Raw genomic sequence first — 26,026 nt, forward strand, 5'->3', positions numbered from 1 at the left:
CCACACAGGCAGAGTTGAGTAGTTGAGAAAGGAACAGTGGCCTGCAATGAGGGCATCTGGTCTGTCTTTCTGTTGAGAGTCAACTTTTCCACCTCTGATGCCAGTAGATCTCTGTCCACAATACACTGAAGTTGGGACTTCCCTGGCAGTCCAGAGGTTAGGACTCGCACTTTCACTGCAAGAGGGCGAGGGTTCAATCCCTGGTCTGGGAACTAAGATCCTGCATGCCGTGCATTACGACAAAAAAAGAAACAAACAGAAAAAAGATTTAAGCTAACTGTCCACTTAGAGCAAGATATGAAGCAAAGGACAAATAAGGGCCGAGGGTTTGGCAGAAGTTGCCCAAGTTCACCAGTGACGCGAGGTGTTTGCAGAACAGCCGGATCATACAGTTTTGTCAGCACCCACCCCACCCCCGTCCCCACCAGCCCCATCTCCCTCCTGGGCATGCCTGCCAGCCAGGGAGGCTTTATGTACTGCGTAGTCACTTGCTCGAGTGTCACTGAAGCTGACAGAGGAGGAGCCATTCTGACCATGCACACGCATGGGCAGGGGGTGTCAGGCCCCGGCTGGCCTGCACCAGGCCCTGAGTTTCCCGTCCTCCCATCTCACCCTCCAGTGCCTGGGCCATGTTCCTGGACCGGCCCCAGCAGCGCCTCCAGCTGGTCCTCCTGCCCCCAGCACTGTTCATCCCTACCACCGACAACGAGGAGCAGCGGGCGGCCTTCGCCAGGGCTGTGCCCAGGGATGTCCAGCCGTACGTGGTGTATGAGGAGGTCACCGACGTGTGGATCAATGTAAGAGCTGGGGTGTGGGCCCTGTCCTCGCGCACCTCCTGGTTTCCCATGTCCCTACCCCCAGGCCCCCAGCTCCTCAGTGTGGAGAAGCCAGCTCAGGAGGGAGGGTTGGCGGGGACTGCCCTCTGGCCAGACTGTCCAAGCCTCCGCTTTCTCAAAGAGACACAGCCTGAGTTTCCCCGCACCTGCTCCTGCCACACCCCCCACTCATGACACCTCTCTCTGCCCCGACAGGTTCACGACATCTTCTACCCCTTCCCCCAAGCAGAGGGAGTGGACGAGCTCTGCTTCATCCGTGCCAACGAGTGCAAGACTGGCTTCTGCCACCTGTACAAAGTCACCGCTGTCCTGCGGCCCCGCGGCTATGACTGGACCCAGCCCTTCAGCCCCGGGGATGGTGAGCAAGCCCAACTAATACTTACTCACCACTCTTGCCTGCAGTTCAAGCCAGTGGTTCAGTGCACGGCTTGTTCACGGGTCCCACCCCACAGGGTGTGGGTGTTTGTGATTAAGAGACTGGCCTTTCCCAACGCCGTTCCTGGTCTGGAAGGGCTATCACAGCCATGACTGGTTTCTTTTGGCAGCAGGGTTCATCCAGCACCAACTGCATGCCAAGGCCCTTTGTGTACCAAGGCTGTGCCATCTGGCCCTTTATAGGAGAAGCTGCCCTGCCCTGCACACAGGGAGGGTCACTGTATAAAGAGACAAATGTGGACATCTCTGCTTTAGAGGGGAGGCAGGCAGACATCAAGAGACGGTGAAAGACAGCAGGAGGCCCGGAGCAGATCAGTGGATAACGTGACACAGGGCAGAAACCTGTGGCAGAGGTGGCCACACAGTGCTCTAGGCAGAGGGCATAGCCGGTGCAAAGGCCTGGGGACAGGACTAGGCCTGGTGTTGGGGAGGGACAGTGAGGAGGCCCATGTGGCTGGAGCAGAGTAGTTGGCGGGGTAAGGGAGGGAAGGCCTGGTGTGGTCGGTGGGACCCTCTAGGCCGTGAGGAGCATGGGCTTGAACCCAGAAGAAGGTTCAGGAGCTCAGAGTGAGTTGGAGCAAGGCAGGGGGACCAGCAGGCTGTGCCATCACCCAGGCCTGCTGGGGGTCTCACGGGGGTGGCTTGGTAACGAGGGGCACAGAGGCTATAGAACCAGAGCAGTGCATTGGCAGGGCCGCCAGCCCCAGAGGAGGCCTGTGCGACTCGGCTCCCCATGTGGGCCCAACGGTGCGGGCATCGGGGAAGGTTTGGGGGCAGGCAGTGGCGCACCCACCTTGCAGTGAGTGAGGGACTGAGGAGTGGCTGTCCCTCCTGGGTCCTTTGGTGATGGTCAGTTAGCCCAGGTCTCTGTTCTGTACGCCCTGTGGATCCGTGTGGGGACATCTGCCCCTCCATAGGATACGTTGACAGTAGTTTGGTTCAGACCCAAGAGAATAGAAAGGATCTGTAGCCACTGCTCATAAACTGTTTTTAATATAAAATTTCAAACACATGGCAAGAAACATTACATATTGTTATTTACCTGATAAGACCTCTAAAGCGAGGACTTCCCTGGTGGTCTAGTGGTTGAGAATCCACCTGCCAATGCAGGGGACACAGGTTCAATCCCTGGGTCAGGAGGATTCCACATACTGCGGAGCAACTAAGCCTGTGTGCCCTGGAGCCCATACTTCTCAACAAAAGAGGCCACCACAATGAGAAGCCCACTCGCCACAACTAGAGAGAGCCCATGTGTAGCAACAAACATCAAGCATGACCAAAAATAAGTAAATAAATATATAAAAAAAGAGAGAGACCTACCCACCCAAAAAAACCTACTGTAACTCCCCTGAGCCTTTGGTCAGTCCCAGAGTTTAGTCAAGACCTGGTTCCCAACCTGTCCTAACCAGTCACAAGTTCAAGGCCTGGAAGGAGGTGGTTTGGCCCGCAGGGTTCTAAAACTGGGTACCTTTTTTTTTTTTGGCCTTATCAGTCTGCATGTGGAATTTTATCAATAGTTCCCTGACAAGGAATCAAATCTATACCACCTGCAGTGGAAGCTTGGGGTCAGGAGAAGCTCAGAGTCCTAACCACTGTGCCTCCAGGGAAGTCCCCAAAATCGGATGCTTTTGATAAAAATGCAGATCTCAGGTCTGCGTCCCATGGCAGGGGCCCAGCCGGTCCACCTGCCTGTCTCCCAGCTGCCTGGGTTTTGCAGCAAGTCCATTTTGTGCTTTGAGTCTGTGTCACAGCTTCCCTGGGCCCCCTTCACCTCTTTTCCTATCCTTGCAGATGACTTTAAATGTCCCATCAAGGAGGAGATCGCACTGACCAGCGGCGAGTGGGAGGTTTTGGCGAGGCACGGCTCCAAGGTACCCGAGTCTCCACACACGCCTGTACACATACACGTGCACAGACACACACACATGGTCCTGACCCCTCCAGACCCTGGGCGCCTGTGGCTTCTTCTCCACCCCCATGCCCCGCACCTAGCCACCCGCTCCTGCTCTGCAACTAAGGGCCATGGGGGCTGCACTTGCCACCAGCAGGAGATCCTGGGTCTGGAGGCAGGGTTGTCTGCGTTTCCTTGGATCCTGGTGGGTGGGACCTGGCCCATTCTCCCTGCCATCAGGAGCGTCCACTTGGCCTCCTTCCGCTGCATGAAGCTACCTGTGGACACTGGTGGGGCCCACCGTGGAACTGCCCTGCATCCATCATTGGGGGCCAGGTCTGCAAAATTCTCAGTTTTACAGAGAGACCCCTTAATCAGACGTCCTGGAGCCCTCCCTCCCTCCCAGCTTTTATAAAGGTCTCCTGGTCCAAAGACTCAGACAGACCTAAACTGTCCAAGTGCCCAAGAGGAGATGTAGGCCAACCTTTTTAAAGCCCAGAGCTGGGTGGCCCGTGTGCTGCCAAGGGAAGGGGCCTTGGCACCCCTGGGCAGAGAGCAGAGGGGGCATCCATCACAGTGTCAACCTGCACCTCATCTGACCTGACAGCCCCCATTCTAGGCGAGACCACCCGGGACACGCTCAGGTTAGCACACAAGTGTGCACTGTTGATATGGTAGGAAACAGCAATGTGAAAACACTCGATCAGGAGACAAGTAACCTCCTTGGGCCCAGGTAATGTAAGGCACGGTGCCCGTGACAGTGGGACCACACTTGTCCCTACTGGGTGGCTCTGCTGTGCTTGAGTCTTGCTGGAGGCACCCCTGGGCTCATAGCCTCGCTTGGCCCAGCCAGCCAGGCACTAAGACTGGGTTTCCTCGCTGCGACATGGGGCCAAACAGCTCCAGCCCTCCCATCTCCACATCAGTGGACACTTGGGGCAACTGTGGGCACTGTGGGTGTGGAGCAGCCTCCCTGGCCCCCACCCCAGCTGTGATGACCACAGATGTGTCCAGAGGCTGCCAAATGGCCCGGGGGCACAGAGCGGCCCCAGGTGAGAACCCTGTTTTAAAGTACTTTGAAGGCCTTTAGCAGCTGGCAGACACACAGGACAGTATTAAAATCTTTCTCTGGGGACTTGCTGGGTGGTCCAGTGGTTAGGACTCAGTGCTGTCTCTGCCAGGGCCTGGGTTCAGTCCCTGGTAGGGGAACTAAGATCCCCCATGCCGTGCTCACGGCTGGGGGGAAAAAAAAAAAACAAACTTTCTCCATGGTCAGAGTTTAATCCTCTGCACACCCTATCTTTTTACCTAGAAATTTTCTTTAAAATAAAAAAGCAACATTTTAAGAAAGAGAAAAGGAAAGAATGTCCTTTGCCGTTCCTTTGCCGTCACTGCCCACAGCCACATGCTCCACCCCTGTGCCCCGGGTCTGGGTGGGTCCCTCACCTGCAGACTCTCCTTCCCGCCCACACAGCTTCTTACAGAGACTTGGTAACAAAACCAGCACACGACTTAACTATGGGTGGTTTGGGATTTTCTAATGACATCCTCCATTTTCAGAAAACCTGCATTTATTTTCCAGTGAGCACATGATAACCAACATACCAGCATTGGTTGTAAAAATTGAATTTCTCTATACGGTCCCCTTCCATCCTCACCCAGGCCCCCGTGACCTGCCTCCATCCTCAGAAGTGACCACAGTGGGGAATCACTGTAGGTCTTTCCTGTTTGCACAGGAACATGAGTATTTTAGAGGGTTTGTAGGGTTGCATGGCTTCTTGTGGCCCCAGAGAGGTGTGCTGTAAGGGTGGAGCCAGCCTGTCTTTAGGACATTTCAGCTATCATCAGCTCTCTCATCTGAAGAGCACTTGGGGCATCACTGTGCCTTCATTTGGAATTTGCCCCTCCAGTGCCATCCTTGGGAGCAGTCCCCAGGGGCATAAAGGCCTGTTCAGAGCATCTGTGCTGCACGGTCAGCCCAGCAAGGCAGTGCCTCTTCCGTCCCCAGAACGAGGTTCTTTCCCCCTCCTCCTGAGGTCCTTGCCTGAGAACCACACCCAGGCCTGACGGGCTTTTCCTCCAGGAAATAGCGGGGCAGGGAGTTACCACTTCTTAACCCTGAGCACTTGGGTCAGAGGGTGGGCTGTCCCCACTGGGGACCAGGACTGGGGGCTGCTGGACCCAGGACAGGCCCTCCCTCGGCCTCGGTATCCCCCCACAACTGTGCCTTCAGTCCCCCTCCGGTGGCTCTGGGCCCGCCTGGAAGGAGCTGTCCAGACTGGGAGTTCTGATTCCAAGTCAGACCAGAGAACATGTGGTTAGCCCAGCTCTAGTGGAGTGGGCTTCTTCCCTGCGGGGTCCAGGACAGTCTCCCAGACAGCTCTCCAGCCGGCGGGCTGAAGCCAGCTCTGGGAGAACTGTCCTCCCTGTTCATAGAACACTGAGCCCTCCCTGGGGGCGGGGAGGGAGGCCCCGGGGGCCATGTCACCAGGAGCTCCTGTGCCACCTGCAGATCTGGGTCAACGAGGAGACGAAGCTGGTATACTTCCAAGGCACAAAGGACACGCCCCTGGAGCACCACCTTTATGTGGTCAGCTACGAGGTGGCTGGCGAGATCGTGCGCCTCACCACACCCGGCTTCTCCCACAGCTGCTCCATGAGCCAGGTGGGCCTCTCCCCAACGTGCCCTCCCTTGGAACATTCCAAAATATCAGGCAGCAATCTGGAACATGACCACAGGGCCACCCCCGACCCAGACAAGTAGGCAGTGTAGTCTGCTGGCTGTAGGACCAGCAAGATGGGGAGGTCTGGGTCTGAACCCGCCCCCAGGTCCCTCAGTCAGCAGCACCCAGGGCCCCCCTGGTCAGGGGACAGGCTCCTCTCACCTTTCAGGGTAGGGGTGGTGGTAACAGCAGGGTCACACGAGCAAACACACCACACGGGGTATGGATGGCAGGCAGTTGATGCAGGTGGAGGTGATGGGGGAAGGCGCCAGCACAGTGGGGGTGATGGGAGGCGCCCCGCGGTCTCAGCGCCCCATCCCGCCCGCAGAACTTCGACATGTTCATCAGCCACTATAGCAGCGTGGGTACACCACCCTGCGTGCACGTCTACAAGCTCAGCGGCCCCGACGACGACCCTCTACACAAGCAGCCCCGGTTCTGGGCCAGCATGATGGAGGCAGCCAGTGAGTAACCCCAGACCCCTGGGACCTTGACCGCGTGCATTGCCGGCTGAGCCCTGGTGAATAACGCGGGTGAGCGCAAGGCAGCAAGCGGCCCAGAGCCCCAAGAACCAATCGAGCGTAACCATAGCCCTGAACTGTCCTGTGGGGCCCCCGAGACAGCCTCAAGTTTCTGTGCTGCTGTCCCAGAGAGAGCACATGCAAAGGGCAGGAGCCGGCTCTGCCAGGTGGAGGGGTCCCTGCTGCTGCTGCTGCTAAGTCGCTTCAGTTGTATCCGACTCTGCGACCCCGTAGATGGCAGCCCACCAGGCTCCCCCGTCCCTGGGATTCTCCAGACAAGAACACTGGAGTGGGTTGCCATTTCCTTCTCCAATGCATGAAAGTGAAAAGTGAAAGTGAAGTTGCTCAGTCATGTCTGACCCTCAGTGACCCCATGGACTACAGCCTACCAGGCTCTTCCATCCATGGGATTTTCCAGGCAAGAGTACTGGAGTGGGGTGCCATCGCCTTCTCCAGAGGGGTCCCTACACAGGGCCAAGTGCACCTGTGCAGAGCAGATGGCCCCTGCCTGGGGTCGGTCGCTAGGGGCCTCGGGGAGTGGGAGGAAGCTGGTTAATTAACCCAGGAGCCTCCAGGGCGGCCAGGCCTCCACCCGGGTGACCCCAGGTTCCAATTCTAGCTGCGGAAGCGAATGCCAGTCAGTTCAGTTCATCTCTCTTAAATGTTTCATTACCTACTGAATGGCCCCGTGGCAGCCCATGAGTTGTAAACTGAATGCAGAGCACCCCGCCATGGGGATCACTCACTAAAAAGGGCCCCCTGGTTATAACTGCCAGGAAGCACAGAAGACGGGGTGCTTCTGGTCCACCCTCTGGGTTTGGGGGAGTGTGGGTTCGGCCAGACGTGGGCCCCGCTCAGAATTGAGCCTGCCTTGGCTCACCCTGGCCCTCGGAGCCACAGCCACTCTGTCTCCATAGGCTGCCCCCCCGATTACGTGCCTCCGGAAATCTTCCATTTCCACACGCGGTCCGATGTGCGGCTCTATGGCATGATCTACAAGCCCCACGCCGTGCAGCCAGGGAGGAAGCACCCCACTGTCCTCTTTGTGTATGGAGGCCCACAGGTAGGCATGCCCCTCCCCCATACCCCCCATCCAGGGCTCGCGGGGCCCCTCCTAGCACTGCTGCCCATCCCCACTGACCTCACTGCACAGCCTCCTCCCCCTTTCACCTGGTGATACTCCCTGTCCCTCTGGGAAGCCCCCCTAAACCCCGTCTGTGTGTCTGGGCCACCCACCCAGCAGTGACCCACTCTTACCCCTGGTCACCAGCTTGGAGCTCTGGGCCCAGCCCTCTGAGAAGGGGACAGGCCAGGCAGGCAGGTTGGCAAGCAGGTGCACCTAAGACAGCGCTTCTCAGCTGGGGTGGCTGTCTCCCAGGAGACACTTGGTGACATCTGGGGACATTTGTAGTCATCACAGCTGGGGTGGAGGTGCTCCTGGCATCTAGTGGGTAGAAGCCAGAGGTGCTGTCAACACCCTACAGCCAGCAGGACACCACCCAGAAGATGAGGAGGCCCCAAACATGAATTGTGCCGAAGTAAGGGACCAGCATAAGCCACATTACTTGGGGGACACACCACCCGGCACCACCAGCCTGCCACACTCCCCATCAGCTTCTGTGTCTGTTTGTAGATAAAATAGAGGGGTAGAAAAGAGGCAAAATGTAGCTGAAGAAATAAGGGAGTAATTCCAGGGAGGAACTTGGGCAGGGGCCTTCCTCTCCGTGCCATCCATAGTCTTCATGATAGAGTGCAGGCCTCATCTTTAGACTCACACCTGCCTTGCCTTCCCCACAGGTGCAGCTGGTCAATAACTCCTTCAAAGGAATCAAGTACTTGCGGCTCAACACCCTGGCATCCCTGGGCTATGCTGTGGTCGTGATTGACGGCAGGGGCTCCTGCCAGCGAGGGCTTCGATTCGAAGGGGCTCTGAAAAACCAGATGGTAATGTCTTTTCCCATTCCCTTCTTGTGTGATGAAGGTGGGGGGACCTGGGGTTTGGGGGAGGCCCTGGGGCACCTTCCTCAAGGACAGTCTTGGCCAGGGTGTCAGTCCTATGGGGCAGCCTATGGAACTAGAGGAATGTCCACTCTGCTGCTCAGCTCTGAGTGGTGCCCCGTGGGGAGACAGGTATACATATACCCTACCTGGTGCCTAAGACCCAGATGCAGCCAGGCATGTCAGTATAGGCCCCTTCAGCAGGAAGCCCCGAGGGCTAGGCCAGATAGGCACTGGTGGCTGTGGAAGTGGTAGTGGCGGTGGTGGTGAGGATGGTGATGATGGTGGGGATATTGATGGTGGTGGGGGTGATGCTGGTGATGATGAGGAATTTGATGGTGATAATGGTGGTGTTGAGGATGGAGGTGGTGGTGCTGGTGGTGGTGATAACACCAGCTGTTTGAGTCTTGGCACACACCAGGCCTCTGAATACAGGATACCTTGCATTTCATTTCATCCTCACACTCACTGTAAAATCCGTACTCTTCATGTTAACCTCCTTATTTTGGGGATGGGGAAACTGAGGCCCAGAGAGGGGATGTAACTTTATCAGAGCCAGCCAGGAGATGGCAGGGCAGGGTTGGTGCCAGGTCCAGCTGACCACCACCCCGAGAGGTTTGCACAGGACCTGGAGAGAGGGTGACTTCCAGAGAGGGCCCCCTGCGAGGGAAGGGAGACAGTGGGGCATGGGCCTGGGAGGAGGCCACTGAGGGGTACCTGGCCTCATTCCCCAGGGCCAGGTGGAAATCGAGGACCAGGTGGAGGGCTTGCAGTTCGTGGCCGAGAAGTATGGCTTCATTGACCTGAGCCGGGTGGCCATCCACGGCTGGTCCTACGGAGGCTTCCTCTCGCTCATGGGGCTGATCCACAAGCCCCAGGTGTTCAAGGTGGGTCCCGCCCCGCCTTCTCCCCCCTGTCTGCCAGCGCCCTCGTGCCCCTTGGAGCCCGCCCCCCCTGGGGGAGGCATCTTGGCAGGGGCCTTGCCACGTGGCTGTTTCTCCCCGCAGCAGCCCCACGGGGACGAGCCCCCCTCCTCATTGCCCGCCACTGCTGACCCCAGGATGGCGTCCGGCTGCACAAAACCCCGCCAGCAGCTCTCTGTGGGAGGCTGAGCTCGGGACCCCGGCCCCGGACGGGCAGAGGTGGGGCATGGTGTGGAGAGCGTCGGGGGAGGGGCCCCCAGGCCGGCGGCGCTGCCAGGGCGATGAGGAGGAGGAGGCAGGAAGGCAGTGGGCCCAGGGAGGGGCCAAGTTCAGCCTGAGCGCTCGCCTAGCTCACCCACCCTCCCACGACAGTGCACGGTCCACGGGGGAGACACACGGAGGGCCCCTCCCCGCCAGCCCCCGTGTGCATGCCCGCTCCTCATGTCCTCCGGGGGAGGCCCCGGGACCACAGGCCAAACGCAGGCTCCCAGGACGTGACCCCTATGTGTGTCTCTCTCTCTTTCTCTGCACCCCTTCACCCACGGTGGCCCCCAGGTGGCCATCGCAGGCGCCCCGGTCACAGTGTGGATGGCCTACGACACGGGCTACACAGAACGCTACATGGATGTCCCAGAGAACAACCAGCTTGGCTACGAGGCGGGTTCCGTGGCCCTGCACGTGGAGAAGCTGCCCAATGAGTAAGGCCCCCTGCCGCCAGATCACCAAGGCCGGCCCTCCCTGAAGTTGGGTTCTCCTGGGGCCGGGTGGGCGTGGCTTCCATACCTGCTTCTCTGTCTGCCGGCGCCCCCTCCCCTTCCTCCATCCGCCTCACAGAAAGCAGGCCCCCGGGTTCTCTTAGCCCAAGGAGAGAGGGAAGCCCCCAGCCCTGCCCCCAGAAACATGGAGAGGAAGCTCTAGAATGATACTACTTTGGACACCCTGGCATCCCTTGGCTCCTAAGCACGTAGCCTGCCGTGGGCCCTGTGAGTCGGTTTTGAACCCTAACCGCCTGTCTTGTGGGTTCTGCCTCAGAACCCAGGTCCACAGTGGTTGTAAAACCTACATGTGTTGGCCCAGCTCTGATATTCCATGTATGCTTTGGGCACTGGTTTCTGATTTTCCCATCGGAAAGAAAATGGCATGGCCATTTCTGATGTACCTTGTGTCTGGTGAACGTCCACCCTGGCCTCACCTTTAGTGCCAAGGTTCTTGTCCCAGACTGACCCCGCCCTGGCCCCTCTCCCTGCGAGGCCGTTCTCTTCAGTCTAGAGGGTGACTCCAGGGGCCACCATGGTGCAGCCAAGCTCAGAACCCACAGCTCTGCAGCCACTTCCATCCACTTTTGCATTCATCTCAGTTCACTGGAATAATAAAAGACAGAAGCCTGGTGGTTGCCAAGGACTGGGAGCGACTGCTCATGGGTATAGAGTTTGCTTCAGGATGATGGAAATGTCCTGTAACTTAGGATCCAGGTGATGGCTACTTGACATTGTGAATGCACCAAATGCCCCTGAATTGTTCTCTTTAAAATGAGTGAATTTTAGATCATGTATCACCTCAGTAAGCTATTTTTATGTCAAAATTTCAAAAGGAATCATCCTCCACCACCCATGCCACATGTCAAGTGCTTGGTAGCTACTGGTGGTGTAGGGTGAGGCAGGTCTAGCACATTCCAGAAGCTTCTGGGACCTCAGGGCATTCCAGGTACCACTGGCCACACCCTCCCCTCCTGGCCAGGTGTCTCCCAGACGTGCCAGTCATGCCAGATCATTGGGTTGCTCCACCATCTGCTGCCAAGTTGCTGCTTCTGCCTCCTCACTGCCATGGGGCAGGGTGAGAGAAGGGGGTTTGGTCCCAGACCCTCACCCCAACCTTGTCTTCCAGGCCCAACCGCCTGCTCATCCTGCACGGCTTCCTGGATGAGAACGTGCACTTTTTCCATACAAACTTCCTCGTCTCCCAGCTGATCCGCGCAGGAAAGCCTTACCAGCTCCAGGTGAGTGGCTCCTCCCAGGAGCTCTCAGGGTGGGCAGCAGCGTGGGTGGGGAGGGGGCAGTGGGAGGAAACCCATGTCCCTGCCCCCATCCTCATATCTGACTGCCTGGCTCCTCACGGTAATTGGTAATTACCCTGGCTCCCTGGGTCCGCGAGTCCATTCAGTAGATGCCTCGCAGTCCACTCCGCCCTCTGCTGGCCACCTCTGGGAACTGGGGGAGCACACGCTCTTACTGCAGGAGCACATGCGTTATTTTAAACCAAGAAGCTTGCTTTGAAGTTCGGAATCCCACCCAGAAAGTATGAGGGGCACGGGGGGAGTGGTTGGAGAGGAATTCCCTGAGGAGGTGACATTTAAGGATGCTAATGAGTGAGTGGGGATTCAGCTAGGCCTAGGGGTCGGCTGTGGAGGACACTAGACAGAGGAGATTAGTGAAAGGGAGCAGCTCAGGGACAAGAGACCAGCGTGGTTGCAGCCAGCAGAAGAGCTGAGGACCAGGGCCGAGTGACCAGCGTGGCCAGGCGGGCAGTGCCTCCAGTGGTGGGCGGGGCCTAAGTAGTAAGGGCGGGGTCTCAGGCAGGGCAGGCCCTCACGAGAGGGTGGGGCTTCGGTGGTAAGGGTGGGGCTTTTGTGGTAAAGGGCCGGGCTTTGGGAGTGGGTCTCAGGGGAGGGCTGTATTTTTTTCTAAGGGTGAGGAAAGGTTGGTCATCTTTCAGGCAGCCGTGTAGACAGAGGCCCATGGGGCCAGTGGGACATGCACCAGTCAGTTGTCCTGGCAGGAAAGGGGCCGGGAGTGAGGAGCGAGAGGCCTGGTGGACTCCAGGGGTGGGACGTGGTCGGGGGGGGGGTGGGAGGGTGAGGGGGGTGGTTGGGGGAGGCCTGATGCTGGAGGTAAGAAGGACAGATTTGATTACCTGCAGCCGCCACGCAGTCTTTTTGCATCCTGGACACCTTCACGTGCTCAGTCCTGTCAGGGGAGGACACGTTGCCATTCAACAGATGGAAAAACTGAAGGTCACCAGGCAGGAGGGACAGGCCTCAAGATCTATGGCTGTGCATGCACTGGCCAGACAGGGCAGGAGGGCGGCGGGGCTCCCACAGGGTGAGGAGCTGTTGGGAGCAACCCTGCCCCCAACCTCACATGCACCCCCAACACAGGCCAGCAGCAGCTGCATATCAGAGTTGAGGAGTCAGGCAGGGCCAGGGTGGATCCTCAAGTATCCCTTCTGAGCCTGAAGGCCTGAGTCTCCTGGTTGGGGTAGCCCCTCTCCCTGAATGACCACAGGTCATTTAACCTTGGGCAGGTCCTTTAACCTTGGGCCTGGTCTCCTTATCTATGAAATGGGCTTGATAACCCCTACCTCTGAGAGGTGTTGAGGGTCAAATGAGTGCTCTCAGGAAAAACATTGGGCACATGGGGGCCTGGAGACTTGTGCCTCTGCCTCCCAGGGGAAGTTGAAAGTGAGACAGGATGCTCCCTTGGAGGGTGGGAGAGGGGGGATGGAGCACACCCACTTTCCGCTTCAGACACCCTGAAACACTTGGCTTGGAGGCTGACAGGCCAAACTTGTTCACACTTCACATTGTTGCCGCAGACCAGGCCCACGACTGGGGGTTGGGAGCAGAGTGGGGAGCCAGATGAGCCTCTCCTTGCCCTCACAACCCAGGAGGAGGAAGTGACCAAGCACCCAGGACCCAGGGTGGCATAGAGGGGTGGGTGTCTGTCCCAGGTTGTGCCACTGCCCCGGGCCCTGAAGGAGTGGGACCTATGAAGCCTTGGGAGCAGTAGGACCCAGGAGTCCAGGTCTTGATCTCAGCCTGGCAACTCCTCTGAGCTGGGGACAGTATGATGAGACTTGTGATTCATCCAGGATGGAATACTGAAGGCAAGGGTGGAGGAGGGCAGATATCTGAGCAGTTAGATGCATTCCTAGGGTGTGAAGCAGGTTTCACACCTGCCCCAGGAACCCTCACTCCATGGCCAGAAGCAAGACCTGCCTCGCTGTCACCATCCACCTGAGAGCCTACTTCCACTCAGCCAGGTCTCAGGGACTGGGTGATTCCTTGGGCATGGGCCCTATCACCAGCACACTGCCACTTCTCTCAGGGGAGGGTCCCCCCTTGGTTATTGAGAGGGCCCAGGAAGCACTTGGCAAAGCCTGGGGGGAGGCCCTCCTAGAGCAAGGGCTTTCTGGAGCCTTGGTGTGTCCAATCCCCAGTGGGGCCTGTTGGTAAAATGCAGTGGCTCAAGTGGAGGGCAGCAAACGTCTCCATGATTTGAAGCCCCAGCCCCTCTGCGGATATGAGTTCCTCACGCTCCCTGGGTTTGGGGGACAGAGGACCAGCACAGGTTCGCAAGGCTTGCATATGTGCTTTCGTATCTGAACTAGCTGGCCCAGGCCACACAGACCCTACAAGGTCTGAATTTTTCACTCAGCCTTCATGGGGGGAGGCTGTCACTTGCCCAGCAAGTTGTCCATGGAGGAGGGATTCAAACCTGGGTCCCTCAGTTCCAGAGCAAGACCTCTTCCCAGGGTGGCAAGGGTGGGACCAAGGCCCTGAGGGGACACGCTGGGAGCCAGACTCAGAGGGTGAGGTTCAGGATGCAGGGTCCTCGGTGCCACCAGCCTTGCCTTCTCTTTCCACCCAGATCTACCCCAACGAGAGACACAGCATCCGCTGCCCCGAGTCCGGTGAGCACTATGAAGTCACACTGCTGCACTTTCTTCAGGAACACCTCTGAGCCCGGGGCCGCCTCGGGAGGGGCCTGCACAGTCAGAGCACAAGTGGCTCCACAGCCGCCATCGCGCATGCAGGGTGCAGGAGGGACCGAGTGGCCTCGCAGGCCCCGCACCGCACCTCCTCCCACCAGCCCGCGGGACTGCCCGCCCCGGGAGCCACCACCTTCACCCCCACACCTTTGATCGTTTTTGTTCATGCTCCTGGGTTTTCTGCCTGCTGCTTCAGGGTTGCCAGGATGGAGCGCTGAGGCCAATGTCCACAAAGCACTTCCTCAAGCCATCCCACTGCTCCCCATTGTCTGGGAGCCTCAACTCCACTGAATGTGGAGGCCTGAAGAGACTCCAAGAAGCCTGGCCTCTGCACTGCTCGCCCCGGGGGCAGGGTGGGGTGGGGGTGGCCAGGCCTAGGCTCAGCCCAGCCAGCGGTGCAGAAGCATGTGGTTGCCTGTCCTCCCCACCCACGCCCACTTGTGATTTTTTTTTTTTTGGCGGGGTGTGGGAGGGGCGTTTTTCTTTATTATTTAAAAGACAGAAAGCTAGGGGTGCCTAAATCTAGAATCTGGGTCTGCCGCCAGCCGCCGGTTTCACCCCAGCCAGCACCCGAGACAGGAGCTGTGCACCCAGCAGACCACAAGTGTGCAGGGGAGCGGGCAGCCCTCCGGCCCGGCTCTCCCTCAGCTTTCAGGCAGGCTCTGAAACGTGACCGGCTGGGGCTCTGCTGGCCAGCGGCTGCTGCCCCTTCTCCAGCCGGGCCATCTGGTCCCACGTTTCTGCCTGGCCCGCACTAACCGGGCTTCCAGGGTTGGGAGTGGAACCCTCCCCGCCTCAGGGTTATCCTTATTCTTCCTTTCCCTCCCGCCAAGAGTTCTGCCAGGGGCGGGTTAAAAAAAAAAAAAGAAAACCCAACAACAAAAAAATCCCACCAGAGAGCCGAACCACCTCTACATATTATGGAAAGAAAATATTTTTGTCAATTCTTATTCTTTTATAATTATGCGTGTAAGAAGTAGACACATTAAACAATTCCAGATGGAAGCATTGCCACCTGCCTGAGGTTCCTTCTAAGCTAAACTCCCTGGGGCTGGTGATGGGGGTTCCGTGGGTGGGCAGGGAAGTCCCAGGAGGGAGCTGAGCCAAGGGCAGGGCAGTCTTGGCAGTGGTAGGAGAGGGGCTGCTTGCTCAGCCTTGCTGCCCTGGCACAAAACAGCAGGGGGTCCCATGCCACGGCTGGAAGATGCCCAAAGGACAGTCTCAGAGGTCCTGAGGCAGCTCGTGGGTGCCACTGAGGGACCCAGCCCAGGCTGTCGTGGGCAGCCTGGCCCTGACTTCCTTTTGCACCTTTCCTTATCCAGAGGCTTGATTCAGTGGTTGGAGCATCAGGACACACCGACAAGTCGGGGCAGGGTGCAGACTCTTCAAGTCTGTCTCAACAGCTGAGAGATGAGACTGGAGACCCTGCCCGAGCTGAGGGCACTCATGGTACTTGAGTTTCTAATGGCACAATGACCTTGGCCCCAGGGCCATCACCCGCTCCATCCTTTGTGAAGGTCCACTTTTATATTTAATGGCTTAAAGAATAAAACAGGGACTTCCCTGGGTGGTCCAGTGGTTAAGAAACCATGCATCCACTGCAGGGGGCACAAGTTCGATCCTTCGATGGGGAAGTTCCACATGCCACAGTGTGGCCAAAAATAAACCAGTACAAAAGGGTATAGAGAGGAAAACGATGCCCTCCCCACCTCTGGGGGTGGTAACCCCTCCCCAGTCTCTCATTAGAAAAAGAAAATGTTATTTTCGGCTGTGCTGGGTCTTCGTTTATGTGCTCAGGGTGTCTCTAGTTGTGGCAAGCAATGGCTCCTCTAGTTGCAGTGGCTTCTCTTGTGGAGCATGGGCTCTAGAACATGCAGGCTTACGTAATGTCGGCAGCACCTGGGCTCAGCAGTTTTGGCTCACAGGCTTAGCTGTCCCATGTTATGTGGAATCTTCCCGGACCAGGGATTGAACCTGTGTCACCTGCATTGGCAGGCAAATTCTTAACCGCTGGACCATAGGGAAGTCCCCCAGTCTCTCTCTTTAATACCTGCCTTCTGTTTTGCTCTGGGAATGCCATAATTTATTTTGCCAGACACTTATCAAGGGATAAGGTTATTCTGGGCTTTTTGTATAAATCAGGGGTCAACAGACTTTGTCAAGGACCAGAGAGTAAATATTTCAGGGTTTGTGGGCCAATTAGTCTCCGTTCCAACTGCTCAGCTCTGGCCCTTGCAACTCAAAAGTAGCCAAGGGTAATGTATAATGTATACATTATAATGTATAATTATAATGTATAAATGAGTGGATGTGGCTGTGTGACAATAAAACTTTATTTACAAAGTCACACAGCTGGCCAAATTTGGCCACAAGTTGTCAATGACCAACCTCTGCTATAAAAGATCCTGCAACAAACAGCCTTGTACATGTTTTGGGCATGTCTGAATTTATAGGATAATTTCCTAGAATTATCAAAAGGCATATTCATTTTTAATTTTGAACAATATTGCAATATTGCCTTCTAAGGAGAATGCCTCCATGTATACACCTCTTGGTGAAATGTGCCCCTTGCTCCATTCCTTCAGTGTTGCTCTTGTTCAGTCGCCAAGTCATGTCTGACTCTTTGTGATCCCATGGACTGCAGTATGTCAGGCTTCCCTGTCCTTCACTATCTCCTGGAGTTTACCCAAGTTCATGTCCATTGAGTCAATGATGCCATCCAACCATCCATCCAATGATGCCATCCTCTATCATCCCTTTCTCCCTTTGCCTTCAATGTTTCCCAGCATCAGAGGCTTTTCCAGTGCGTCGGCTGGAAAAGGTGGCCAAAGTATTGGGACTTTAGCCTCAATATCAGTCATTCCAGTGAATATCAGGGTTGATTTCCTTTAGGATTGACTGGTTCGATCTCCTTGCGGTCCAAGGGACTCTCAAGAGTCTTCAGTACCACCTGTTATTTTTGAAAAGCTTAGGGAGTGAAACACAGCAGCTCACTGTACTCTGAACTCATATTTCTGTGTGTATGAATATTTTCATGCTTTAAGGCACTTGTTTACTGCTAATTATTTGCCAACTTTTTAAATTTCTTTTTGGCTTGCAGGATCTTAGTTCCCCAACCAGGAATGGAATCCAAGCCCTTGATTCCTAACCACTGGACCACCAGGGAATTCCTTGCCCACCTTTTGATATGTTGGCCTCATTCATTTGTAGACCCTCTTTATATGTGAAGGAAATAAGTGCATTGTCATACATGTTGCAACCTGAACAATGTTGCTGATTTTAAAATGTTTGATGGGTAGGAAGCTCAGCCAATGAATGCTAAGAATCATCTCAGGAATAAGAATATATCTTGCCTGTAATCCACTGTGAAAGTGGAGAGGCAACTAATCACAAGTCACAGAATGACAGAAGTTGATGAGAAAAGAGTCACTAGGGTTGCCCAGGAGGCTTGGCAATTGGCAACCCACAACCATCTCAAGCAGAAACTTTTTTTTTGGGTTGGGGGAGCTGCCTTGTGACATGCTGGATCCTAGTTCCCTGACCAAGGATCAAACAAGTGCCCCCTGCGGTGTAAACATGCTCTGGACCACCAGGAAAGTTCCTGTTTGTTTGTTTTAAACTAACCACAGACACATAAGAAGTTGCAAAAACAGTGTGTACTCTCACCCAGCGTACATCTTACCTAACCCTAATACACTGTCTGTCATGCCAGGAACATGATGTGAACACAACGCAATGAACTAAACTCTAGACCTTATTCAGATTTTATCAGCTTTCACAGGCACTCATATGTGTGTAGTTCTATTCCACTCTGTCACCTGTACAGATTCCTAGAACCACCACCACAGTCAAAATACAGAGCTGTTGGGAACTTCCTTGGTGGTCAGTCTGTTGGTTAAGACTGAGCTTCCACTTGAAGCGACCCAGGTTTGATCCCTGGGCCAGAGAACTAGGATCCCACATGTCTCATGGCAGGGGAAAAAAAAAAAAATATATATATATATACACACACACATACATACAGAGCTGTTAAGTCACCACAAGGGAGTTCCTTCACACTCTATGATGTCCACACCCACCCTGTTTATGGTGTCCTAACCATGGAGACAGAAGCCGTGGTAGTTGTTACCAAATATTTTTTGACTGCTAGATTTCATGTCATGATTAAATAGCAGAATCTTGGGAATGATGGTTTTTCTCTTTAAATCCCTTAAGTTTTTTGTTTGTTCCTATTTTGGTTTTTGTTTTACAGGCAAAAAGGAAAAACAGAAACAAGAGGCTGGGGTTCAGTCTGAGAAGAAAACACACATACACACACCTACCCCTCTTGAGTAGGAAACTCAAAACCACTCACAACCAAATATCTTGTCAGCTACAGCATTTGGCCACTAATTGAATCCTTCATAGGGACCCACTGAAGGTCAAACACGGGAAGTAGGGAAATGGAGACATAAAAAGAACTGTGCTGTGTGAAAACACCAAATAGTCTGCCGTCCTCCGATTTATGGAGCCAATTCCTAACAGGTCCACAGCAGCCGGCTGCAAAGAGGGAAGCATTTCTTAACAGGAGCAAATACCCCCACTCAGAACAGGCTGTAAGAAATAAATGTGTTGTTTAAGCCAGCCTGTCTGCTTAAGATATTGTTATAACAACCCAGACTAAGGCAAGCATCCAATCCTAGATCCCAGTTGCCTTTCGACGTCTTAGTCTCCTCATTCTGTGATGGTTCCTCAGCCTTTGTCTTTCCTAACATTTTTAAAGAGAACTGCCAGCTACCTAGGTAGAACATCCTTCAACTTGGGTTTCTCTGGTATCTGCTCTATCAGATTAAGGCCGTGCATTTTGCACAGAAATTCCAAGGAGATGCCACTCAGAATGTCCTCTGTATCCCGTGGTGACTCCATGAAGTCACTGTCTTTTTTTAACGACGTTGACTTTGCTCAGTGGGCTAAAGATGGTGTCACCCCTGTAAAATTACTTACTTTTCTCTTTGTAACTGTTATGTATCTCGGGGGGAAATACTTTGAGATAATGCAAAAATCCTCTTCCCCACCAGTTTTTAGCATGGATCCACGAATCTTGGAGTAACAATCAGAGTTGTTTGCTCAATGGTGATCTTCCATTTCCCTCATTCTGCCTACATGTATTAACCTGAATTTCAGTGGTGCTCCTTTATATCTTCTGCCTACATGTATTAACCTGAATTTCAGTGGTGCTCCTTTATATCCTTCATTCATTGTACACGTACTAACTAGAAGAGTTGAAGGGTCAGTCACTTGGCTAGTGAGGGACAAATGGACCCCAAACCAAGAAACCTATTCCAATTCCTTCAGCCCCAAACGCTCCTGGGACTTCCAAGCCCCGCCCCAAGATGGCAGCCCGGGTAGGAGGGGCGGGGCCTTTCGGATCACGTGGTCGCGCCCGACGCCGACGTGGCCTCCGCCAGACTCCCTACGTGTCCCTCCCCGCGCTCCGTCCGCCGTTCCTGCCCCCGCGAACCTGATTCCAAGATGGCAGCGCCCAGCGGAAGAAGGAATGGCAGCGGCGGCGCGAACTTGTGGGTCTCGCTGCTCCTGGCGGCCGCGGCGCTGAGGCCGGTGGAGACGGTGTCCGAGCCCACGACGGTGGCGTTTGACGTGCGGCCTGGCGGCGTGGTGCATTCTTTCTCCCAGAACGTGGGCCCTGGGGTAAGTACCTCAGACACCCCGGGGGCTTGAGGAATGGTGCTCGCCGGGGCATGGCCTGGGGAGGGGGAGCTGACCGGCGGGGTCGGGGGCGGGACCGGGGGGCGGCCCCGGCGTGGGCAGGGCCTGAGGGTAGGAGGCGGGACTTGGATAAAGAGGAGGTGAGGCTCCTGCGGGCTGGCTTCTTTGAAGGGGCTGAGTCTCTAGCCTCAGTCCCTAACTCATCTCACTTGCCCATTGTGCCCAAGCAGCCCCATCCCTCAGACTGAAGTGTTGTTCTGCAGTCGCTCAGTTGTGTCCGAGTCTCCGACCCCATGGACTGCAACACGCCAGGCTTCCCTTTCCTGCACTATCTCCCCGAGTTTGCTCAAACTCGTGTCCATTGAGTCAGTGATGCTATCCAACCATCTCGTCGTCTGTCGCCCCCTTCTCCTCCTGCCTTCTATCTTTCCCAGCATCAGGATCTTTTCTTATGAGTCGGCTCTTCACATCAGTTGGTCAAAGTACTGGAGCTTCAGCTTCAGTGTCAGTCATTCGTTCTTCCAATGAGTATTCGGAGTTGATTTCCTTCAGGATTGTCTGGTTTAGACTCAAGTGAGCCCCTCCTTATTGGAGGGCAGGATGGGCCCAGAGGTAGGGAGAGGAGAGCTGGAGGCCCAGGGGCATATGCTTCCAGACCCCACAGAAAGTCGTTCTGCCTCAGCTCTGACCAGGAAGGAAGTGGACAGATGTTGCTTTTCCTTCCATTGCACAAGGTCCCCCATCTTTTTCATTGAAATCTGAGGCCAGACCCTCCTTATCTAGAGGCAGCAGGCCTAGGTCTAGTCTAGCCCATCCTCAGCTTGTTGGAGAAATTGCTTCCTCTCTCAGTCCCCCTTTCCAGTCTAACAATGATATCAATAGTCACTATTTGTTTATTTCTTTCTTATAACCTGATATTTTGCTAGATTCTTTATGTGAGGCCCATTTTCCAGGTGAAGAAACAGAAAGCTTTGCCCTTGCCCAAGGCCCACAGCGGAGCAGAGATGTGGACACAGGGACCCCAGGGGTCCCTAATTCCAGATTTCATGTTCCTAAATGGGTGGGTGCTGGAAGAGATGTGATCTCCCCCTTCTAGAAGCCACATGGGTTGTTTGTCCAGAGCCAGGAGATCCCCAAGCGGGGAGGCTGGTGGGGGAGTTTCAGGCCTCCAAGGACATCGGCCTCCAGGGACATCAGCCAGAAGGCTCTGACTCTACCTCCTCCCCCTAAGTGTAGATACTCAAAAGCAGGATCTTGATTCTGGATCTCAGAGGGACATTCAGAGACCCTGAAGCTCCAGCGCTAACAATTATCTACTACCGAGACGTTTTTTCCTTCCATTCTCTAGGACAAATACACCTGTGTGTTCACCTATGCATCTCAAGGAGGAACCAATGAGGTGAGTTGTTCAAAACTCCATGTAGTTTAGTATGATAGCATCCATTGTCATACAGACATGCTATCTAGAGGACACTGGACTATTCTTGCCTAAGCGATAAAAGACAGTGCTCAAGTCCAATGGTGATGGCAGATTCTACTCATAATTCCATAGAGTGAACAGACATATGGACAGAAAGAGGGATGTGAGACCTGAATCTGCCGTTCTCACGAGCCTCCCTTAGCAGTATCGTGTTCATCTGTGCTGAGTAACACAGACTGAGCAGCTTAAAACAGTGCCCAATTATTATTGCATCATTATTTTTTTTTTTTTCAATTATTTGGCTACCGTGGGTCTTTGTCGGGGCATGTGGGCTTCTCTAATTGTGGTGTATGGACTCTGGAGCACGAGGGCTCAGTAGTTGTGGCACGAGGGCTTAGTTACAGTATGTGAGATCTTAGTTCCCCAACCTGGGATAGAACCCAGGCTCCCTGCGTTGGGAGCATAGTCTTATCCACTGGACCTCAGAGGAAGTCCCTGTCCCATGGTTCTAAAGGTCAGAAGTCCCTGTCAGCTCAGCTGGATGCTTCACAAAACCAAGATCAAGGTGTCAGCCCGCCTGGGCTCTCACCTGCAGGCTCTGGAGAGAACCCTCTTCCAGACTGATTCAAGTTGTTGGCAGAACCTGGTTCCTTTCGGTGTGTGACTGAGGTCCCCAGTTCCTTGCTGGCTGGTTTCTCCAGCTGATGGCAGAAGATGGAGTGAGAGAGATTGGAAGCATAAGACAGGTATAGTGCACCACAGCTGACTTTGAGGAGGTAGGATGTGTGGCCTCTAGAAGCTCAGAGCAGCCCCTGGCTGGTAGCAGGGAAATCAGGGCTTCAGCCCTCCAGTCACAAGGAACTGAACCCCACCACAACCAGGTGCGTCGGAAGAGGACCCTAATCTCCAGATCTCTAGCTGGGAATGCAGTCTGGCTTCCAATCTTATTTCATTTATTTCATTGACCGGGCCATGCAGCACATGGGATCTCAGTTCCCCAACCAGGGATCAAACCCACGTCCCCTGGATTGCAAGGCAGAGTCTTAACCACTGGACCACCAGGGAAGCCCCTGGCTGACACTCTGATTTAGCTTGTGAGACTGAACAAACAACGCAGCCCTGCTACGCCCAGATTTCTGACCTACAGAACTGTAAGCCAATGAATGGGTGTCGCTTTCAAGCTATTAAATCTGTGGTAATTCTTCACATAATGTAGTGAGTTGAATGAGGTCCTCCAAAAAAGATGTGTCCACATCTTACTTCCTAGAACCTGTGAATTTAGACAATGTCTAAATGTCCTCCAGTATCTGCTAGAGGACAAAATTACCCCCAGGCGAAAGCCACTGGGCAAGAATGATATGAAGTTGGGGCTTCCCTGGTGGTCCAGTGACTAAGACTCTGTGATCCAAATGCTGGAGACCTAGGTTCAATCTCTTGTCAGGGAACTAGATCCCACAAGCCCCAACTAAGACCCAGCGCAGCCAAATAAATAAATAGATAATTAAAATTAAAAAGTGACATGAAATCCACTTTCCTGATTTTGGATACATTCGATTTATAAATAAATGTCCCCCAGCAACAGAATTGTAATGAAATGTAGTGACCACCTGGTGACACCCTTCCCAGGGGAACCAAGGGTCGTTGCAGCCCTTCCCCCTGCCGCCAGGACCATGGGCATCCTGGGATTGTCCACCGCTCCCTCGGACACCTCCAGGCCTCGCTGCTTCTCTAAGCAGTCCAGTCCACTGTGGGGTGGTGACGTGGTAGAACATTCTACCCCGGTCCATACCTCTTGGTAGAGCCATGCCCCTTCTTGGGCTCCTTCTCCTCATCAGTGCATTCCTTGCCTGTTTGGTTGTGAAAGTGAAACCGTCAGTTGCTCAGTCATGTCCAATTCTTTGCGACCCCATGGACTGTAACCTGCTAGGCTCCTCTGTCTGTGGAATTCTCCAGGCAAGAATACTGGCGTGGGTTGCTGTTTCCTTCTCCAGGGCATCTTCCCGACCCCTGGAATGAAACCAGGTTTCCTGCATTGCAGGCAGATTCTTTACCGTCCAAGCTACCGGGGAAGCCCATGGTTGTGTCCATGGTCAGTTCATAGGATAGTAAAATCGTGATGTCCCCAACCACCTAGCAGTTTACCAGGCGCACCGAGCGGTGCTAAGCCAGGCACATGTCGCGTTTCATCTTCAGAACCCTGGGAGGCTGTCATTACCCCACTTCGCACATGAGGACATGGCAGCCTCTGAGGCTGAGGACCCAGGCCCCCTCAACTGGAATGTGACCGAGGTCCCCAAGGTGCAGACCTTTGACTACTACCCTGAGGTGGGACACAGCCTGCATCACCAGCAGTGCCTCCCTGACAGGACCCTGCAGGTGGACAGTTCACGGGAGAGCCAGGCTCACTCTTGGGACAGCGGCTGGGTCACAGATTCTGAGCCAGCAACAGGCTCAGTTCTTCCATTTTGGATGAGGGAATTCTTCCCAAAGGAAATACCTCAGAGCAGACGTGTCCGGCATGACCTGTTCCAGCAGCACCAGCCAGAACTCTGGTCATCAGAGACTGCGGGCCACCAGCAGAGCATGGGAACACGACAGTGTGACCCACAGGCTCTCTGGCTGCTGGCCCACTGCCCCGGTGTCAGGAAACAGCCCACTGGATCCTCTGTATCTGCCTGTTAGAAATGAGAACTTACGTCCACACAAAGCTCGCACGTGACTGTTCAGAGCAGCGTGATTTGCCATAGCCAACAAGCGGAAGCCACCCAAGTGTCCCTCAACAGGTGATGAATGAACACAGCGTGGTCCCTCACACACAGGAGCATCACTCAGCAATGGAAAGGGGTGAGGCCCAGACACTCGCTACCACGTGGACAGATCCTGAGAACACGATGCTCAGTGAGAGAAGCAGGCACAGGAGGGCACACAGGGTGTGACTCCACTGATGGGAAACGTCCAGAACAGGCCGATCCACAGACACAGTGGTTTCCTGGTTGTCAGGGCCTGGGAGAGTGAGTGCGGGTGACTGCTCATGGGTTTAGGACTTCTTTGGGGGATGGTGAGAATTGGATAGGGGTTTCTTTTGTGTCTCAAACAGCAAAGAATCTGCCTGCAATGCAGGAGACCCGGGTTCGATCCCTGGGCAGGAAGATCCCCGGGAAAAGAGAGTGGCTATACAGGTGATGGTTGCACAGCTTTGAAAGTACAAGGAAACACTGAAGTGTCCAATTAAAAAGAGCATATTGTGTATTATATAAACTGTTTTTCAATAAAGCTGTTAAAGGTGAGTGAACTGTTGATACACATGCAACCACTCAGATTAATCAGACATGTGTTAGGTGGAGTCAGACTGACCGACTCAGGAGATCGTGGCCTGTGTGATTCCGCTCAGGCGGCGTTGTGCAAAGGCACAGCTATGAGGACAGAGCAGATGAGTGATGCCTGGGGATTTGCAGGAAGGGAATGACTGCACAGGGATGGTGAATAGACAGCTGGGGAGACAGAACTGACTTGTGTCGCAGTTGGGTAACTCAGAACAGACACAGTGACTTCCCTGGTGGTCCTGGTTAAGACTTCACCTTCCAATACAGGGGGTGAATGTTCAATCCCTGGTTGAGGAACTAAGATCCCACATGCCTCCTGATCAAAAAACCAAAACATAAAACAAAAGCAATATTGTAACAAATTCAATAAAGACTTTAAAAATAGTCTACATCCAAAAATCTTAAAAAAATACACAAATGGGCCCATTTCACCATCTGTTACTTATCAGTATATCTTAATGAAAAACAATAGCGGTGACCATTTGGGCACTTAGGCCCTGATCTCCCCAGCCTCCCGGGGAAGGTCACAGAGGCTCTGCCTGAACGGGCTGCCTCAAAACACACCCTCATGTGAGTATCTGATGCCAAAATGTGAGCCTCACCAAGGGCACCTACCGCCCACCCTAGCCTGCAGCCTCAAGGCCACAGTCAAGATCATTTAACAAACAACTCAGAGGGAGGTTGGCTAAGAAATGCTTGGTTTTAATTTAGTTTGCTTTCATAGTCTTAAAAAAAATGCTTAAAGATTTGCCTGTCATGGAACTTTTAAGAGCTATAGAACACCATCCCAGAGATATTTCACAGCATAAAACTGTGAGCCCTTGAAACTGTGGGCAGGAGTTTTTTTCCTGTTTGTTTTGTCCAGTTTTATTTTTTGGCCACACTGTGCAGCATGTGGGTTCTTAGTTCGCCGACCAGAGATCAAATCCACGCCCCCTGCGGTAGAAGTGCAGAGTCTTAACCACTGGACCCCCTGGGAAGTCCCAGTAGTTTTTAAATAGAAAATGAATATATGAGTCCACTTGCCTTGCCTGTCCCACCTAAGTGATTGGCTCCGGCCTTCATGCTGCAGGCAGGAGGCTTCTAAGTGACCATTTATTCCCATCATAATTAACATAAAAACGGCCTTGTTTTTACTAGTGGAAAAGCTCTAGTGTTAAAACAGCTTATCAGCAATTGGAATCCATCTTTTCTCTTTCAGAAAGATAAGACACTCTCATTTTACTAGTCAAGCTCAGAAACACCTCAGGCCACCAGACCTTGCATTTGGCCAACTTTTCGGAGGCCCTGAAAATGAGAATAAACTGGTAGTGGTGTGTTTTGGAACCATCTTAAAGTATGATCCTAGTTCCCTGACCAGGGCTCGAACCTGTGCCCCTGCAGTGGAAGCACAAAGACCTAACTACTGGTCCACCAGGCAAGTCCCTAAAGTATTATTTTCTTAATTTAATTTTTTAAAAAAGCTAATACGTGTCATTCAGAA

The 26,026-nt window shown here is 54.1% G+C and overlaps 2 protein-coding genes and 1 long non-coding RNA gene across 7 annotated transcripts in view; 2 read left to right on the forward strand and 1 right to left on the reverse strand.

Annotated features, from left to right (window-relative positions):
- The window catches only part of DPP9 (dipeptidyl peptidase 9), a 36,878-nt gene extending 21,774 nt beyond the window's left edge, over positions 1-15,104 (forward strand). For 3 of the 4 annotated variants that reach the window (XM_070373888.1, XM_070373887.1, XM_070373889.1), the window contains 11 exons: positions 620-797; positions 1,032-1,194; positions 3,063-3,142; positions 5,675-5,827; positions 6,214-6,349; positions 7,324-7,469; positions 8,204-8,350; positions 9,139-9,291; positions 9,883-10,025; positions 11,212-11,323; positions 13,974-15,104. In XM_070373888.1, the coding sequence (XP_070229989.1) occupies positions 620-797; positions 1,032-1,194; positions 3,063-3,142; positions 5,675-5,827; positions 6,214-6,349; positions 7,324-7,469; positions 8,204-8,350; positions 9,139-9,291; positions 9,883-10,025; positions 11,212-11,323; positions 13,974-14,066 (1,504 nt within the window). In that variant the 3' untranslated portion in view covers positions 14,067-15,104. Of the gene's footprint in view, positions 1-619; positions 798-1,031; positions 1,195-3,062; positions 3,143-5,674; positions 5,828-6,213; positions 6,350-7,323; positions 7,470-8,203; positions 8,351-9,138; positions 9,292-9,411; positions 9,547-9,882; positions 10,026-11,211; positions 11,324-13,973 lie in introns of those variants that run through there. The other variant, XM_070373890.1, reaches the window with a different exon arrangement.
- Positions 1-19,798, reverse strand: LOC138988518 (uncharacterized). Of its 2 annotated transcripts, XR_011464787.1 has the most exons (5): positions 19,595-19,798; positions 12,238-12,290; positions 11,457-11,555; positions 7,664-7,850; positions 1-220 (listed from the first exon to the last, which is right to left on the reverse strand). It is a non-coding gene; the product is annotated as an uncharacterized lncRNA (long non-coding RNA). The 2 variants fall into 2 exon arrangements; XR_011464788.1 differs by lacking the exon at positions 11,457-11,555 and having other exon boundaries at positions 7-220; positions 19,595-19,752.
- Positions 19,580-26,026, forward strand: part of MYDGF (myeloid derived growth factor) — an 11,940-nt gene continuing 5,493 nt past the window's right edge. Inside the window, exons 1-2 of the mRNA XM_005909022.3 lie at positions 19,580-19,782; positions 21,149-21,199. Coding sequence (XP_005909084.1) covers positions 19,606-19,782; positions 21,149-21,199 — 228 coding nt within the window. The 5' untranslated portion in view covers positions 19,580-19,605. The remainder of the gene's footprint in view (positions 19,783-21,148; positions 21,200-26,026) is intronic.

The sequence above is a fragment of the Bos mutus genome, chromosome 7 (genome assembly GCF_027580195.1).
Source record: "Bos mutus isolate GX-2022 chromosome 7, NWIPB_WYAK_1.1, whole genome shotgun sequence".
In the NCBI taxonomy this organism is placed as follows: Eukaryota; Metazoa; Chordata; class Mammalia; order Artiodactyla; family Bovidae; genus Bos; species Bos mutus.